Source organism: Urtica dioica, chromosome 6, assembly GCF_054948205.1.
Source record: "Urtica dioica subsp. dioica isolate 48M chromosome 6, U.dioica_male_clone48M_v1_H2, whole genome shotgun sequence".
Classification (NCBI taxonomy): domain Eukaryota; kingdom Viridiplantae; phylum Streptophyta; class Magnoliopsida; order Rosales; family Urticaceae; genus Urtica; species Urtica dioica.
Genome location: NC_142761.1, coordinates 1,477,687 through 1,495,617, shown reverse-complemented (window position 1 = coordinate 1,495,617; position 17,931 = coordinate 1,477,687). Strand labels below are relative to the sequence as shown.

The following is a 17,931-nucleotide window of genomic DNA, read 5'->3' as shown; positions in this document are numbered from 1 at the left end:
AAACGACACGAACAAAACAATTCTTGTGTTAATTTCATACGAGTGAGCGTCTTTTAAGGGTAAGCCTTAAAAACAACAAGCACATGATGTTTCTTATGTGGACCTTTATTTTTCGGTGTGAAAATGAAGCCAAAATAGCAACATGACCGTTTATTTATTGCTCCCAATTTCCCTTTTTTTGTTCTCTTCTGTTTTCATAGATAATGTATTGTAAAAGGGTCCATGTTAACGGATCAAAAATACACATTAAAATATTTAGGTACATATTGATATTGATATGCACAAAGATACAGTATTCTAAATCTAAAGCAACCATTTATATACTAGTAATAAATAAATCAAACCTTATTACCTTCTAAAGGCGGTCACGTGGCCAAATTCTAAGTTAGTACAAATTATAATCTACCTAAAGAGTTTGAGATCACTCACCATTAGTCACCCCAAACAACCCAAAGGCCAAAACTATGCAAAAACAAATGAGATCCAACATGGAGATCCGAAATCCACTCCTCAAATATTTAATGACCTATCTTCACCTACCCAACTACCTCTCTACATGTATGTACCATAATATAACCAAGACTCAAACAAAATCATACATTACAAAACATTCAAAAATTTCAAATTTGATACTTCAATATGACTCATAAGTTAATTTCATTTTTATTTAATTTGATAAAAAATTAAAAAAATATATTTTTATTAATTTTACCAAAAATATTTTCAATAATTTTTTTGTTTGGGCATGCTATATATATCATGTTCTTCTATTCACTAATAATATTTTGATTAAACAAATCATATTCTTATTAAAAAAAATCACATTCTTCTAATTATTAACACTATATTGGAATAAAAAAAAATCAAATTTCGTCATTTATGGATTATATTTTTCATATTTATCCTACTAAATTTCCGTGCTCGTAACACATCACATTGTTTCAAATTTCTCCAGCTAAACTTCAATACTTTTTACATATATTTGTAACGATCAAAAGCAAGCGGTAAGAAAAGAAAGTGTAAAACCGACTTTAGTCAAAGCACGAGTTCATTAGTTGCACGAACCCATATACCCAAAAAAAATAAAAATAAAATCACCACCACCACCACTACCAAGAAAGCAAAGAGGATTACAGATTTTTCCTCTACACGCCTTTCCAAAATCCCATCCAAAAAAAAAAAAAAAAAAAAAAACCAAACCCACTAACGCAAACACTTCAAAGATCAGAGCTTTTTCACTAAAACAAACGAAAGCTCTAATCTTTTTTCTTTTCTTGTGATAATTATAAATATAATTACTAATATATAAAATATAATCTATTTAAGTGACCAAATATATAGGCATGGCTGAGGAGGTAGAGACTCTGTGCCGTTGCTCCATATTAAGCTGCCTCAAGCTCACATAGGGAATCCCACCCGCCACGTCATCATCCTCTCCCGGAGAAATAGTCCCGGCGAGAAACCCCGGCGAGTACCGACCGGAGCTCCGGCGAGGAGTGGCGATCCCGGTGAAGCTCTCGGTGAAGTAGACCGGCCCGGAAACGGAGGCCCTGAAAGCCCTAGCCCTGGCTTTGTGAACGTCTTCTTCGTAGAATCCACTATTTACACCAAGGCCCTCGAGGTTATTGGTATTTTCACTGCGAGCCCTTTTCCACTTAAAGAAGAACAATGGGTTTTTCCACCAACGCTTTCTCTTGTTGTTGTTGTTATGGGACTTTTTGGAGTATTGGTCTTCTTTCGAGATGGGCTTTGAGAGCTTGAAGTGTATTGAGTCGATAGACCTAGCTGTGATGATCTCTCTCTTGTGCTTCCTTGCCTCTTGCAGAACCTTTTTTGTTAAAAAAGTGTGTTAAGGGATTATATTGAAAAAAATATAGATTCAGAGGGTTTTTTTGGTAAGAACCTGAAAGTAGTCGATTTGAGGGTCGAAGCCGTAGTCGCTGAAGTGTTGGGGCTGTGGCATTGGAAATATTGGAGCTTTGCTTGACATTGTTTTTGTGTTTGTGTTTTTGTGTTCGTGTGATATTGTTGAGACTTTAAAGAAATATAATAATAGAACAAAAGGAAAGAAAGAGCCTTCACTTTAGTCTCACTACTCTCTCGTTTCTTCTTACTTCATTTGTGGAGATAGAGACCTTATAAATGAAAAGAGGCTTTTTTTTTTTTAATATCTAAGTTTGTTGCTAAAAAAAAGGTTATGCAATGCTTTGGTTCGTTTTATTTGGATTGTGAGGGAATGGAAGAGTAGAGAGAGAGTGTTTTTTTTTTTTTTTTTTTATGCTTTAGGGGCTCAAGGTGGGAGAGGCCGTTGGAAGATGGTTAGCCCTAGTAAATGCTCTACTGCAAGTACAAGCATTATTATTATTATTATTATTTTTTTTATGGAATTATTATTATTAAATGTAACACCTTTAAATTATTCCTAGTTTAACGTTTCGGCTGAATCGGCTCTGCTGCATTTATAATGTACATACTGTTGTTATTTTATTTTTTGCTTTTGAAAAAAAAATACTTTATAAAAAAATATACCTAACTAGCGAATAACTATTTATTCTTCCATATTTATCCTTATTGACTTTTTTGTATTCATCGTCCATTTTATATTTATATCTGCTAGTTCAACTTTAATGTTTTGAACCTATTTATATAGTTCCTTGTTTATTTACAATTATGTTTCAAGTTCTGTTCATCAGATCAAGTTATATTCACCTCATCAATTTTACATTTACATATTCTTGTTCAAACTTTAATGCTTCAAATCTACTTATTGTTTGTATTTGCCAGACATTTCAAAAGTTTCATATTCAATATCATAATTCATATTTAGAATGTATTTTACAACAAAATACGAATATTGTATATTTTTCCTACGTGGGATATTTATAATCAATTATATATGCATAATGAGTTTTTTATTTTAAAAAAAAAAAATCAATTATACATACTTGCCACTTTTTGCTTGACTAAACGGTCACACATACTCATGCACAATGAACTTGGGAAAAAAAAAACAAAAAATTAGTCAAATAAGCCACTGAACGTTTAAGAATTGTTAGAAAGTCAATTTTTTGTAATTTGTTTGTAAATAACCACTCAACTTATTTACGGCACTCAAAAAAACAAAAATAGCAAAGAAATATTCCCGCCTATTTTGGGTTTTTTTTTTTTGTCTTTTTTAGTACTATAAATAAGTTGAGGTGACTATTTACAGAAATTAACAAAAAGTTGGCTATTATACCAAATGATATAAGTCAAATGGTTATATAGCTAAAAGACCAAAAAAAAAAAAACGTGGTCTAGATAACTTATTCTTAGTTCTTAGACCATCTACAATCCAAAAACTAAAAAATGCAGTTTCTTGCACTCCAAAATGCATGATTTTTAGCTCTTGTCGCAAACTTCCATTCAATCTGCAAGTGTCGAACATGAGGGGATAGTCTTCTGTTTGGAGGTTGGAAGCCTTTTGGATGGTTGTTGCTTGTGTAATTGCTATTTTGTCGTCCTTTGGAGTAGTTTTAAGTCGTGCGCTTAGGTCTTAGTGGTTTTCAGGTGACTCCATTTGTTGCTGGTCTAGCCGGCTTAGTCCTATGAAATTCCTATTTGACTGTTTTTACTGATTAATAGCTTTTTAGTTCGGATAAAATATCTTTCCTGCAAAAATTAAAAATAAAAATAAAAAAGAAATCCAAAATATTATTTTAATTTGCAGTGGAATTGATGCTCGGTTGGAACTTTAACCTACTATTTTTTTTTTTTGAAGCAATGAAGTTTGGTTGGAACTGCTCTAGTTAAGTAATATATATTTATTTACTATTTTTTAGAAAATATAAGAATATACAAGATGGTTTTTTAGGACCAAATCCAAAAGTTTGTGTAAGAGGCCAAGTCAAATCACAAGTTTGTCGTATTTCAAATTTCTTAGTAAATATAAGCGTTCTTCAGACAGAAGTGCCTTTTCACTTCCATCTGAACGCCAATTCCGACCATTAATGGAACAAAAACTTTTGGCTATTAAAGACCAGAAATAACGGTGGTCCAGAATTGGAATTTTGTTTCAAAGCCAAAAATATCTGGTTTTGAAAAATAAAATAACAACAATTTTCGTGAAAATGAAATTAAAAAAAAATATGTTGTTTGCCGCGACGAACATGAAAATTATGTAATCTGGACCGTTGGTTATTAATCCAACAGCCAAATTCATTATTAAAATATGTTATTAATGATAATAAAAAAAAACTCTGAACAACATCAGAAGATCGCTTTCGAGTTGTTCCAGGTACCTCCGTCCTATTCACGGAATTGGAAGTGAAATTACTTAAGATAATTATTCAACTAGTGGGTGGAACAACTTGTTGAACAACTAAATATTTTTAAGCAGTTTTAATCAAGGTGATAAACAAGCAGACTAAAGCGAGTAAAGGACACAAGAGAAATGGTAACTCTGTTTGGCTATAAACAACCTACTCCGTGGGACTGATATGTCTGAGTGAAAATAATCAATTATATCAATCAGTCAAAGGAATAAGAATATTAAGTTTGATGATCCCCTCACAAACATCTCCATCTTTGACTTTATCCAGTAGATGAAAATCCAAGCTCCCCTCAAATTCGAGAATCCCTCTCTATGCTTCACATAATCTTCTCTCGAAAATTATCAAGTATGTCAATGCAAACACACGTACTTACACATTCAAATCAAAGCAGTGATCATAGAATTGCAAGCATCAATAGCTAGTTGTCGATGAAGATCTGCAAGGCAGAGAGACTAGCTAAAGGTTTAAGGCGGCATGAATTTACCTAACAAAATAGTGAATGACCTAATTCGACTCCAAAGAGCTTTATTAGGTCAATCCACAAAATCTCTTTGAATCTCATAAAATCGGAAATCATATATTCGATAATATACCCAATATATTCTTAACTGAAAACTGGGAAGTTTCCAATTATATTCGAGCGGGAGGACATTGCAACGTAAGTAGCCTGGGGGTTGAACGTCTTCTTGCAACTTTGCTCGAACAACTTTAACATAATTATTTTGTCAAACCAAACCATGTCACAGAAAATCCAACAATAAGTACTAGTTTTGACCCTCACATAACCAAAACTTCTGCTGATGTTACCATAAGCGGTTGGAACTATAATTTTTATCCCTTATGGTGGTGACTGAAGTGCCTCAAATTGGAGTACTTCATGCAAAAAATAAAAATAAATAAGGTGTATATATATATATATATATATATATATATATATATATAAAAGTTTTCACCATATATATAAATAAGGTATATATATGATGAAAACTTAATTTCTAATAAGTATATATTACACTTTTTTTTAAGTTTTAAGGGCTCCCTTAAAAAAACCTCTACGTCCCTTCAAGGGTACGACGTAGAGGAAAAATGAGACCTTATCTCGACATTCACTGGCGGAGGCACGCAAAAGTTCCAAACAAGCGTCGGAACATAGTTGAGATTACAAAAACCTGAAACTCTCTCTTTCACGGCTCATTGACATACCATATGGGCTATGATGTTCGAGTTCCTACTTAACCGATTAAAAGAAATAAAATCAAAAGACGGAATTAAATCCACAATCCAATCAAAGATCGAAATACTTCTCTTGTCCGGGCAAAGACTCTGATTTTGGATGTTCTTTATAACACCTTTGAATTGTCACCTTCGATGATTATAAGCCTGCGAACATTTCTAAAGTTCGCCAAAAACATGGTCTGGTAGACACCAATAGAAGCTTTGCCTCCGTGGGGTTCAAATTACATGAGTAGTTTTGGTCTTTTTGAATAGTTATTAGATAAGGATTGACCATTGAGCGAGTGACGACGTTCAAAGACAGGAAAAGTCTTAAAACCATTACCTTATACTATAATTCAATATATACTATAATCATACCTTCCAATTTACAAGGGAAAAAAAAGAGGGTGACAAATATGAATAATAGATCACCACCGTGAAACCAAAGCAAACCCACGGGTTTATGTCATTCTTCTTGATCTTCGTACGAAAATAATATATATATTTTTTTCAGCGAACAATAAAGGAATATCCTTTCTTATAGTAAATTCAAAGATTCACATGCATTGTGCGAGTCGTCTTAATAATAATAAAATACCTACTTGCATTGCATACCAGTATACCACGTGATTTGGTGACTACTTTTTTAAGGCAGTCATTTATTTTTAAAATGAATTACACGCGGGGACGAGCCAAAGACAAATCTAAAATATCAGTGTACAAAATTAAAAGAAAGTCAAAAATAATTTGTAGCTGTAACAAAACTTGAGTAATAAATTTGTAAATTTATTTAAAAAAATAAAAGGAATAAAAGTTATAAGTTAAATAAAGAATTCAAATTATAATGAATTTATAAAGTGCCTAAATTTTATCTGAAATCAACCAAATAATCAAAACTTACAAAACAAAAAAAAAAAAAAAAAAAAAAAAGTGCAAATATCAAGTTTGAATAAAAAAAAATATGATTCCGTGATTGAATTTTTTTAAAGTGATAAATTATATATATATATATATATATATATATATATATATTATGTCATTGTTTTTTCTACAAATGAAAAACAACATTTCAAGGCAAAAATAATAACAAAACCGGCATGCCCTCAAAGTCTTCAAAACTCACATCCCTGGAGACTCGACTTGCCTTTGGCCTCAATCCACAAAAAAGCAAAATCGCTAGTCCTCATCGAGCCGTTACTGTCCTATCGTACTAAGCGCTCCTCATCAAGCATCTCCTCACGTACCACCTAGATAGACCTCCTCGAATTGACACCCGATAGATAGCCAATCGGAGGCGATCTTTACCCGATTGATAGCCATTCAATGGCTCTCTACCAAACAGATAGCCACTCGTTGGATATCCACCCGATGGCTAGTCACTTGACAGATAGACCCCCAGGATCCCCTAAAAAAATTCGAACTAAAGTTGAGCATCAGAGCTTGTGTCGGAGGAAATCACTCTGAACCTCATAGCTCATTTCGGTTCGTCTAGTTTAGGTGACGGAGATCTAAACCTAACTTTCTGACGAAGAGAAAACCAAGTCCATCAACCGTCTTTACCCCGATCGTCGTTCCTAAAGTGTTTTGGAGATTCTAGAATTTCGGGTTTTACATATCTTCTTCGCAATCTTCTCACAACCATGGAAAGTGATTTGTTGTTTCCGTTGTAATTTATGAGGACTTCTTAGTGATTATAACATTTCAAATTTTACCCATCTTCGCCATGGTCCTCTCGGACCGCCGAAAAAGTTACGTTAATGGCTTAATGGTATATATGTGGCATCTCGAATTCGTCTCATGTATCTCCACATGTTCGATGTTGAAGAATCCACCACCATTTGGTCTCACTTGTGGTCATTGAAATTTGGTTCTAGATCGAACCATTATTTTGCGTTGATCTAAACACGACATTAATAATACGACAAAAGTTTTAATAACAATGTCAAAAAAAGTTGACAAAGCAAATTAGACTCCTTTGCTTACCATTTTGACTATTTTTTTTTTATAAATTTCCAATGGCAATTTTGCATCATATTTCCTAAATATATAAGGGTGCGATTACTAATGTACAATAATATTTATGTAAAAGGATTAAAATGAAACAAATTCAAAAGTTAGGGTGACCAAGGCCGTGTCCACCATTGATTACACAACATCATTAGCTACTATTATATCAAATCCACCAAATAGGATAAATATGAAGAAGGCCTTGGCCACCTAAACTAAACGTCATCATTCTTCTTTTAAAGATATTTATATTGCAATTTTTCGTGACCAATTAATTACTAGTTTTTCTTTTTCCTCTTTAGATATGTAATGTATTTAATATTTATCAAAATAAGGTAAAAAAAAATCTAATTTAATATAATGTATTTTATGCTTCATTTTCAGACCATTTCAGTGTAGGTATAGATATATTCATTGTTTCTGTGGAGTTATGATACCATCTTTGATAATCAATTGTCACATTCATACATGCCCTTTTAAAAAAAAAATGTAGTCACATTCATACACACTTAATAAGGGAAACCGTACCGGCAATGGCACTCAATAGTCAACGGTCAACAAAACTAATATTCCTTTTTTAGATATTCTTCACGTTATTTGGTCAAACCTTGTAGTCATTTTTTCCAGGCTTGAACAATAAATGGGCCCAAACTAAATTGGGCCAAGTTTGAATAAAATAGCCCAATATAACCTGTTAAAGTCCACGCATACGCACGCTTCGTAAATGATCGAAACAAGATTGTCAAAACAATGAATAAAATAAGTTATCATTATCTTATGCCAGTCGCCCAGTGGCAATAGTGGGCAATAAATAAAAGTTTTCAGTCGGCAAAAGCTTGTCCTATTAAACATATGTGACGATTCTACGTGTTAGATTACTAGTAGTTGTCGTTTTATAAAATCAAATGTCGTTTCTACAAGCCAAGTTATATGCCAAAGTAAAGTAAAAGCAGGCATGCGTATTATTAATATTATTTTTTGTGTATAATAATGTCTTTTGTATGCATAGTATAGTTGAAAACGAAAATCTTCTTCGTTTATTTTTTTTCTTCAAATAATTTAACTATTGTCATTGTGTTGACAGAAGAAATGAAAATGACTGAGCTTCTTATAAATACTCCGAGAAAAAATAATTGTAAGAGAAGGGCACAAAGGTCATTTCAACAGGAAATCCCGCGTCAGCTGTGGCGTCTTGTACATGAAAATTGAAATTGAATGAGAGAGTATAAACGTAACAAACACACGCCAAACTTCCAAGAACTTTCGTCTACTCTTCCTTTTAAGGCCTTCGCTTATTTTTCTCTTCTCTCAGACATTTCGTCGAACACTTTTAAGGCTCTCTGAAATCAGACTCAGACTCAAACTTAAACACTTCTTCTTCTTCTTCTTCTTTATCGCAGCAATGAGTTCGTCGGATAACTATGGGTTCCCCGATGGACCTCACGACCAGAGCTACGTTCTGAGCGGCAAGATCATGCTGAGCGCGATCGTGGTCCTATTCTTTGTGGTGATCCTCATGGTTTGCCTCCACCTCTACGCGCGGTGGTACCTCCTCCGATCTCACCGCCGTAACCCTCGCCGGAGCTCTCGCCGGAATCATATCGTCTTCCACGTCGACGGAAACCGCCAGAACCAGCCTTCCCGCGGCCTCGAAGCCGCCGTGCTCCGAACTCTCCCGGTGTTCGTCTTCGCCGGCGGAGATTCTCCGATCGAATGCGCCGTTTGTCTGTCGGAGTTCGAGGAGAAGGAATCCGGTCGCCGATTGACGAATTGCGGCCATAGCTTCCACACGGAGTGCATCGACATGTGGTTTCACTCTCACTCGACCTGTCCGCTCTGCAGATCGCCGGTGGAGCCTCTTCCTCTTCTTCCTGTTTCTTCTCCTTCTCCTTCTCCTCTCTCCGCCGCCGCCGATTCGGAGGTCCGGATCGACGTCGCCGCCGCGGAATCGCGATCCGAATCCGGATTCTGTGCGAATTGCGGCGAGGAAGGTTCGTCGTCGGTTGAGGCGCGGCGGAAGATGCCGATCGGCGTTTCGATCGTCGTTCCGGCGAGGAACAACGGCGAGCTAGGGCTCGAATCGCCGGCGAGTGTTTCGACGCCGACGACGGCTTTTAGGTCCCCGATGAGTCGGATGTTGTCGTTCACCAGGATTCTGAGCAGAGAGAGGCGAAATAGCGGCGTTTCTCCGTCGTCGGCGACGGAAGGCTGTAGCGGTTCGGCGGCGAGCGAGTTGGACGTCGAGCGCGGAAAGGACGCGACTCAGTGAACTCGGTGGCGGTGACGTGGCGTTATATTGAGTATTGGCGGCTATTTGGGGCAATGCAAATGAGGAGGTTTGAGGACACGTGGCGTGAGTGGAAGGATCCTGGAATCTTCGCGCTGGCTTAGCGTGACTAAATATAAGACTCTTTGACTTTGTACATAATCATATATTGTGAAGAGGAAGAAAGGTTAATTTAAATTTAATTCCATTCATATTGTAAAAGTTTTTTTTATTGATTTATATTGTAGAAAAGTCATATACCAGGGGCTCAAATTCTTGGTTTTCTTGGATGTTTTTTTTTTTTAACTTGGTTTTAGTAAAAAAAAAAAAAAAATTATTTATTAATTAGTCCATTATTTCGCTTATTGCCTACTCTATTATCGACGTAGTAGTTAAATCAAACTTTTGAAGAACATGTGAGTTGTTCATGCTACATCCAGCTTAGCTGATGCTAATTTTTATTTTTTATTTTATGCATTGCAATGTGACTTAAAAATTGGTTGGGTAGTTCAATTAAAATATAGGACATTATGCAATTAAAATATGTCTATCGTTTTTTTTAGGTAAAGATGGTAATGTAGTTAGAGAAGTTGAACATAAACATAAATGAATAAAGAAATAATCAGTTAAAATATAGTTTTTTTTGTTTAAGCAATTTATATTCTTTAAACATGGTTTAATGCTCGTCTTTATGATGGGGAATATCTCTCAACATCACATCTTTTGGCATTTACCAATGAGAAAGTCTCCCAAGCTTTCACATTAAATCTCCTCATGGGATCCCAAGTTTATTGAACTTCGCTTTCTTAACCAAATTACAAGTTTGAGCACCAAACTTAATTCAAATACATTATTGTATGAATTATTTAGCACATGCTCGTAAGTCATGACTGAATAATTGATCCGCAGCCTCGATGGTGGCTGTACTTTTCAAAGTTTTAAAATTGCACCAAAAATTATGTATAGAGGTTTCGTTGCACTTGCCATTATATAAGCTTCCACTTCACACGCAAAAGACAAATTTATTAAAAAATAATAATAGTTAAAGGAAATAAAAGATTTTATGGAAGAAAATAAGAGAAAATGACATAATTAAAAATACTTATTAACTTTTTTGTACAAAGTAGTCATTAGGTGATTCCTAAGCTAAAGTCAGAAGTTTTAATCAAAATAACTAAGTTTTTGTCAAAATTAATTTTGACACTCGCATTATAAACAATTTATAATTTTGACGCTGTATGATTTGTTTTATCACTTAAAATAAAATTAATGGAAGTGTAAAAAAAATAATGATATCTAGTGCCTACCACATTTTTATATTTTCGACTATTTTACAAATCCCTTGACTTGAATTGGTTAAACTTGCTTTCCTTGCTCATCAATCTTTCTTCTTTGTCATATATATATATATATATATATATATATATATATATATATATATATATATATATATATATATATATATCCTTTTGTACTGCTTTATGGTGGTCACGAGAGTGAGAGAAGAAAACTAAAACACGGTTTTGATACTAAAGACAATTCAACCGTGTAATATTTTTTTTTTTTTTTTTTTTTGAAGGAAACCGTGTAATATAAAATATATTTAGTTGTAGGACGTTAGTCAAAGGATTCAGACCAAGGAAATAATAGTGCATGTTCAACACGTTTAAGCCTACCTTAACTTAACCCATACAATAATCACAGCTTAAGAAAGTCAAAAACCTACCTTAACTTAACCCATACAATAATCCCAGCTTAAGAAAGTCAAAGCGGTAAGTGAGACTTACTTGGCCCAACTAACAAAGTAGTACTACACTATACTTTTCTTCTCTCTTCACTTTCCTAGAAAACAACCAGGTATATATATATACCACTATATGACAACGCGCTCTATCAGAATATCATAGTACTTACCACGAAAATTTTGAGAGAAAATAAGTTAATGAAATTGAAGGAGAAATACGTGTGCAAATTTACTTGAGTTTTCATTTTTGACTCGGGTTTTTCCTGAGAAAATGAAACTAACACATAACATAATTTCTCTCAAATTTATTTCCCTATCTAAGCAAGAAATATACAATACAATGGATTCTTAAATTTTTTTCCCTCGGGTTTTCCATATCCCAAATATAGGGCTATAAATTTCAAAGCAAGAGCCAAGAGGGGATAAGTGTGAATAATACGATGAATTGAGAAAAACAAATACCAAAAAAACTCTAATAAATTAAGGCGTCAAAGATGTCACATCATGTTAAGTAAAATTACCTGGAAATAAATAACAGCCTCTCAACAGCCAAACACTCAATAGAAGACAAGTTAGTTCTATATGAACTGCATAAACTTGCATTTATATACACATGCACTAAAAAAAATATAAAAAAACAAAAACAAAAACATAAAAAAAAAAACTAAAAAAAAAATTAGTAGAAGAGCTGAATAGCAGATGTTCAGATTTGCAATGAAAGTGTTACTTGGAAGGGTCTAAGAGCTAATGACCATCAATACCCCCAAAACAGACAATATGGGACAATATGATGATAATACAAGATGTGAGAGATTTTCACTAATTTATTATTACAACCTGACTTACTTATGCACTTAAATATAATACATCCTTGTTAGATTGTTTTACCTACAAATTCTAAAACTAAACGAGACCAAAACCCTAAAAAGCCCGTTTTGCACATCACCATAGATATACCGAGTTGAAATATCGTAAAGAAGCAAAACACCGAGACCAACCTGTAAAAAAAAACACTTTTGGATCTTCGTTTCGTTCGTCATTACGAAGAATCGACCGGCTCGACTAACCGAGACCTTCTTCTCTTCTTCCCTTCGGGCGTGCATCGCACCACACCGACCTTCCCGACTTTCACCGGAAACTTCACGTTCCGTTCGTCGTCGTCGTCGCTTTTTCTCGAAGCTTTCTTTACCGGGGATTTCAATCTCTTTTTCGGCAACCGAAATTGGGACCCCGTTGCCTCGGGTCTCTTGTTGTTTCGGAGGAGGCGTACGTGAAAAGGGTTCGCCGCCGTAAAGCACACGGACCCTCCGGCCCCGTTTCGGTCCAACTCTACGTCTCCGTTATTCACCTGAAGAAAAATCGCGATTCAATAAGTTGTAATTGGACAAGTCGGGTAGCAAAATTTCGGTAATTTAGAGGGAAGGGAAGGGAATTACAAGTTGCAGAAGCGCAGAGAAGGTTCGAGCGACGTCGTATTTCACTTCACCTCTCACAACATCGGTAAATGACAATGCACTATCTTCTGTTTCGAGGGATAGTTTGTCAAGAATTTTGTCGCCATACCGATGGATATCGAATTCAGGGTGCGACTCCTACCCCAAAAAAAAAGAAAAAAAGTATAAAATAAAATAAAAACCATTTAAATTCAAAGCTGTAGAAGGTGTGTAAATAAATTTATTATATATATATAAAAAAAAAAAAAAAAAAAAAAAACAGAAAGAGAAGGAAATAGAAAAGGGTCTTCTAGTTAAATACCCAATGGCAAGTGATAAATTTGCAAAATAGCTAAGGTAAGTTTGTAATAATAGCCAAAAATGTGCAAGTACAACGAGTCGATATAGGTTTTGACACATTATCAATAAAATTTTGAATGTTTACCTTGGTCAATAAACGTGTGCAGAGTGTCAAAAAATATAGGCCGTCAAACTTTGGCTATTTTGCTATTTTAGTTCAAAATGGCTATTCTAAATCAAATATATATATATATATATATATATATATATATATATATATATAGTAAAAAAAAAATCGTCCACTCACTTGCTCGTCCAAGTTTGTCTCTATTTTCTGTTTCCACGTTGTAACCCGGGAAGCCAATTCACTCTGCTTCTCTGTCTCGGCAATGTTGGCAAGAAGAGCATCCTTTATTACGAAGAAAAAAAAATGGCCAATTAAACAAAAATGTGACAAGCTATTTAAATATAGAAAATACAGAAGAAGAAAAAAAACATGCTGAGTCAAAAGAAGCGGACACAGAGCAAGGGTTTCGTCATCTAGTTATTGCTTACAAGGTGAGAGCGACATAGATCTTCTAGGTTTGCCTGAGAATTCGCATCTTCGGAACCAAAAGGATCGTCTACACCGAACTTATCGTGCTGCATCGAAACCAACGAATAAGAAATCAAATGAAATTCTGACGCTTCACCGTGCAAAGTAGTTTATTAAGCAAACCTGGTCATCGCGAAAAGGTATATCTCCATCCATAAACTCGTGTATATCATCATCGGGTTGGTCGAAATCAGGAACTCCATTACAAGCTTCTTCATCATTGCCAGCCTTGGGATCGAGAAAATCTTCGAAAACTTGATTTCCGTCATCGACAAGCTGTTGCCTCAACTGCAAGCCAATAGAAAACCCACACAAACTAAGACAAAGTGACACGGAAGTAAGAATAAACAAACTTCTAGGGAAGAAAAAAAAAACACAAAACCTTTTCATATAACGGAAGAGAATCGGAATCCCTTCGTCGTTTTCGTTTCTCGTGGGCGTTATTTCGCATCTCCCACATTGCTCTGAGCTCTGCACTAACAGGGCCGTGGAATCTAGCCGGAGGAAATAGAATAGACATCGATACCCGCTTTGAAGAAGTTACTCCGCTTTTTTTACGAGCATTGACTGCAATTTTAAAGGGGAAAAAAAAAAAAAAAATCTTTTGAAGCCCAACTTTTATAACAAAAAATTAACATAATAAGCCAAGTTTTTGAAATTACCTTTTCTAAAAGGCTTAGCTTTCAAGTTTCCGGGTTCGTGGGGATTCAAAGGCTTCCAAGGGTCATCATCATCATTGGAATCATCAAAATCATTGGCGGGTTCCGAATTCCTATCGTCCATATCAAATCCACCGTTCCCGCCATCAAACAAATTCGGAGTAGGATCATCGAGCCCGACTTTTTTATCATCAGCCAATGGGGTTCGATAGGCTTTTCCGTCTCGGCTCTTTCTGACGGACGACCTATTATGCGCAGTGGGAGACTGAAAGCTCTTCCGACCCGTGCTTCCCTTATAAGCACTATTGTTATTGTTCTGACCTCTTCCGGATTTATCCACGTCCAAATAATCATTCACCGCCACCGAATCACAAGGGTCTAACAGAATGAAGCCCTTGTAAAGATCACTTGTAGCCAACTGTAAAAAAAAAAAAAAAAAAAAAAAAAAAAAAAAAAAAAAAAAATTAAGATTAAATTCACCGTTCATTTAAGCAGAAACGGAGTCAAGGTGCATTCATTAAATTCACGGTTGATAAAAAAAAATAAACTATTTTTTTATAACTATTTAAATAGTTTTTTTCTTCATTTTATATGGAAAAATATCAAATATTAGCCACCCTAAAAAAATTATTTTACCAGATAAGATTCCAACTCCCCGGCATCACCGCCGCTATCCAAACAATCACCTTCGAGCACGACAAGGTTCGCCGGCGGCTTCACGAAGTTTTTCGAAATAGAGTCTTCGTTTGATCGAGCGTCCAAGCAATTCTTGGCATCCACTGCAAATCCGACCGTTTAGAAAAAGAAAAAAAAAATCGTTTCCCTTTCTAAATATGTTTAGTTTTTTTAGACATTTACGGCATAAAAGTTCACCTGGGATATCATCCAAGTCCCAAAACGATTCATTTTCTTCTCCACCGATATCTTTTGAACCGGAAGCCTTATTATCTTCAGGCTGGCCCGAGGTTCCCTCAAGCTGTTCCTCTTGGCTGCAATTATAAAATTCAAATAAATATAAGATATATAAAAAAAAAAAAAAAAAAAAAAAAAAAAGATATTGATTGTTAGTCCTCCTAACCTTAATGTTGTTCAAGACTGAAACTTCGAGAAACAAAATATGGCGGTTCAGTTTTTATTCACATTTAACTTATATAACTTACAAGAATACAAACCCCATGTGATTTCTTTTCTACAATTTGTATTACCCAAAAAAAAAACAGAAAAACGAACCTCTTGCGAGAAAGGAACTCTAGAGCACGCAAAACCAAAGAATGTAGATATTCGACCTTCCTACTGTACACCTGAACCGAACCTTGAAGCAACAAAGCAGCTAAAATGCAACAAAAAAAAAAACGAAATATACAAATAAAATAAAAAAAATCACTTTGACTAATAAAGACGAAAAATTCAAATGAAAAAAATACAAGAATTTATAAATTGAGCACAGACCTTCGGCGAAATTGATAGGAATCTGACCCTCGGAGTCGTCGAGAATCTCGCCGGAGCAAATCTTGAGAAGATAATCCTCGAGTTTGTGAGCGAGATCTACTTCCCAGTTGGACTGTAGGTCCCGCTCCGCCTGAACCCTATGGTATCCTCCTCCGGCGCCGGCGCCGGCGCCGGGATTGGCGTCTCCTTTTCCGTTGGTCATCTTCTAGGGCTCGAATTGAGTCGGCTCTCTCGGAGTCTCATTTGGATATCTTAACCTAGGGATTTCAATTCCGCGAATGTTGAAGAGAAATAGGAGATTTGGGGGCGAAATTAGGGTTTCTTACTGGAATTGATTGGCTCACGATTACGAGTACGAGAAAGAGAAAGTTGATGCGAAAGAAGTAAGCTTTGGTTGTTGTTCTCGGATTTTGAAAAGAAAAGCAATAGTGTTCGAAAATTTCGATTAATCCTTTTTTTATTTTCCCGCTTCCTTCTCTTGCACTCTCTTTTTTTTTATTTTTTTTTTTATTTTGAGCTAATACGATATGATGAGCTTCTACTTGGGCCTTTTCAATAGTGGGCCATAACCCAATGTGAAGTGGGCTTCTAATGCTCAAATGATACACTCTTTTTTTTATTTGGGAAATTACGTATCTACCCCTTGCGAGTTACCTGCAACTAAAAGCCTATGCGAATATTCATCTTCTCTATCTCTATCGCCGGTCAAGGAGTCTTAAAATCAATTTCTAATTTTAGGCGAAGTAAAAGACTTTAAATAATGGCATAACAAAAAAAAAAAATGCACACATGAAACGAGATATCATCAAAACAAAATTGAAGTATTATAAGAAAAAATTATGATAACAATGTAATCTAGGTGTTGTTACGTTAAGTTGGTTTTATTTTTTAGTGTAAGGTGTTTGGAAAAATGTCGGTCATCGTGTTTCTACTTCCGGTAAGACATCTTTCCTTCTGTGTGCAGATCGTTTTTTTCTGGCAAGTTTCCAGTTTTGCCAGATTATCTCGTTGGTGATTTTATTGCGTGATAAGCAAAGATGGGTAAGGAAATCCTAGATACTCTTCCAGGTATGTACCGCTGCTATAAAAGCCATGCGCTCCCCCCTTAGAAACCTTGACGCTATTGATAAAATACTTAGAGCTCCTAGACGTGCAAGACCGACGGATTGGGAAGCTTTGTGTTTTGTTAAGAGCGGTGTATTCTCTCAAGCAGTATTCCATAAAGATTGAGTGTCTGTGAGATTTGGGTTATGTGTACTCGTGATTGAAGACTCACGATTGTTTGAAGACTGAAAGTCATCCGAGCATAGGCGATTGCTCGAAGAGTGTAATTGAGGCGGATCTCAAATCCAGGGGGAGTCCCTGATTTAGGTATTCACTCGTGGTAATAGTCTCTAGGTTGTTTATTTGGTGATTGTAATCATATAAAACTTTGTGTGTACTATTGACTACTATATAGTGAAATCATTTTCACTGGCAGAGTGCCCACAAACGTATATGATATTGCATCAAATTGGGTAACCATATTGTGTGTCATTTTCTTATCGCACTGTTTGTTGCTTATCCATTATCTGTGTTCAAGCAAGTTGTCGAACACTTTGTCAACACATTGTGTGCGACATCTTGTCTTTGTGACTAATCAGAATTTCACTAGGTAATGCCATTTTTTTATTTGGGGAAATTACATAGCTTCTAAATATCGATGTAGAATTTTATAATTATCTCAAGAGTTATATATGTGGACAAAAATATTATTACCGGTTTATACTTAATACTCATTACATAAATTTGTACTCTGTTTCATTTTTACGAATATTATCTCCTCCATATCGTCGTCGTTGGTCGGAGAGTTTGAAAAGAAACTCATTTTTTCAGGTGAAGATGAAGACTTTAAGTAAGGCATAATGAAAAATGAACACACATAATGAGAAGCCAGATATTATATTGATA

The 17,931-nt window shown here is 35.2% G+C and overlaps 3 protein-coding genes across 3 annotated transcripts; 1 reads left to right on the top strand and 2 right to left on the bottom strand.

The window, feature by feature from the left end:
- Positions 1-1,008: 1,008 nt before the first annotated feature.
- Positions 1,009-2,287, bottom strand: LOC149392754 (uncharacterized). Its single transcript, XM_089616422.1, has 2 exons — positions 1,904-2,287; positions 1,009-1,828 (listed from the first exon to the last, which is right to left on the bottom strand). Exons 1-2 carry the CDS (start codon positions 1,988-1,990, stop codon positions 1,322-1,324), a joined length of 594 nt encoding a protein of 197 aa, XP_089472548.1. The 5' UTR covers positions 1,991-2,287; the 3' UTR covers positions 1,009-1,321.
- Positions 2,288-8,640: 6,353 nt separating this feature from the next.
- Positions 8,641-10,091, top strand: ATL2 (TOXICOS EN LEVADURA 2). Its single transcript, XM_089618444.1, has one exon. It carries the CDS (start codon positions 8,938-8,940, stop codon positions 9,802-9,804), a length of 867 nt encoding a protein of 288 aa, XP_089474570.1. The 5' UTR covers positions 8,641-8,937; the 3' UTR covers positions 9,805-10,091.
- A 2,038-nt stretch (positions 10,092-12,129) lies between these two features.
- HEB2 (condensin-2 complex subunit H2-like protein) lies at positions 12,130-16,409 on the bottom strand. The gene is made up of 11 exons (XM_089617821.1): positions 15,982-16,409; positions 15,763-15,862; positions 15,406-15,521; positions 15,169-15,311; positions 14,536-14,950; positions 14,256-14,440; positions 13,997-14,161; positions 13,834-13,920; positions 13,586-13,687; positions 12,982-13,137; positions 12,130-12,893 (listed from the first exon to the last, which is right to left on the bottom strand). Exons 1-11 carry the CDS (start codon positions 16,181-16,183, stop codon positions 12,585-12,587), a joined length of 1,980 nt encoding a protein of 659 aa, XP_089473947.1. The 5' UTR covers positions 16,184-16,409; the 3' UTR covers positions 12,130-12,584.
- Between the last annotated feature and the right edge of the window lie 1,522 nt (positions 16,410-17,931).

Bases quoted from the DNA above. Each gene is read 5' to 3' on its own strand.
- LOC149392754 (XM_089616422.1), bottom strand. From the start codon at position 1,990: ATGTCAAGCAAAGCTCCAATATTTCCAATGCCACAGCCCCAACACTTC. The intron at 1,829-1,903 runs GTTCTTACCAAA...TTAACAAAAAAG, and splicing joins CTCAAATCGACTACTTTCAG to GTTCTGCAAGAGGCAAGGAA.
- ATL2 (XM_089618444.1), top strand. From the start codon at position 8,938: ATGAGTTCGTCGGATAACTATGGGTTCCCCGATGGACCTCACGACCAG.
- HEB2 (XM_089617821.1), bottom strand. From the start codon at position 16,183: ATGACCAACGGAAAAGGAGACGCCAATCCCGGCGCCGGCGCCGGCGCC. The intron at 13,921-13,996 runs GTTTGCTTAATA...GTTTCGATGCAG, and splicing joins TACCTTTTCGCGATGACCAG to CACGATAAGTTCGGTGTAGA. The intron at 13,688-13,833 runs GTAAGCAATAAC...TTCGTAATAAAG, and splicing joins ATCTATGTCGCTCTCACCTT to GATGCTCTTCTTGCCAACAT.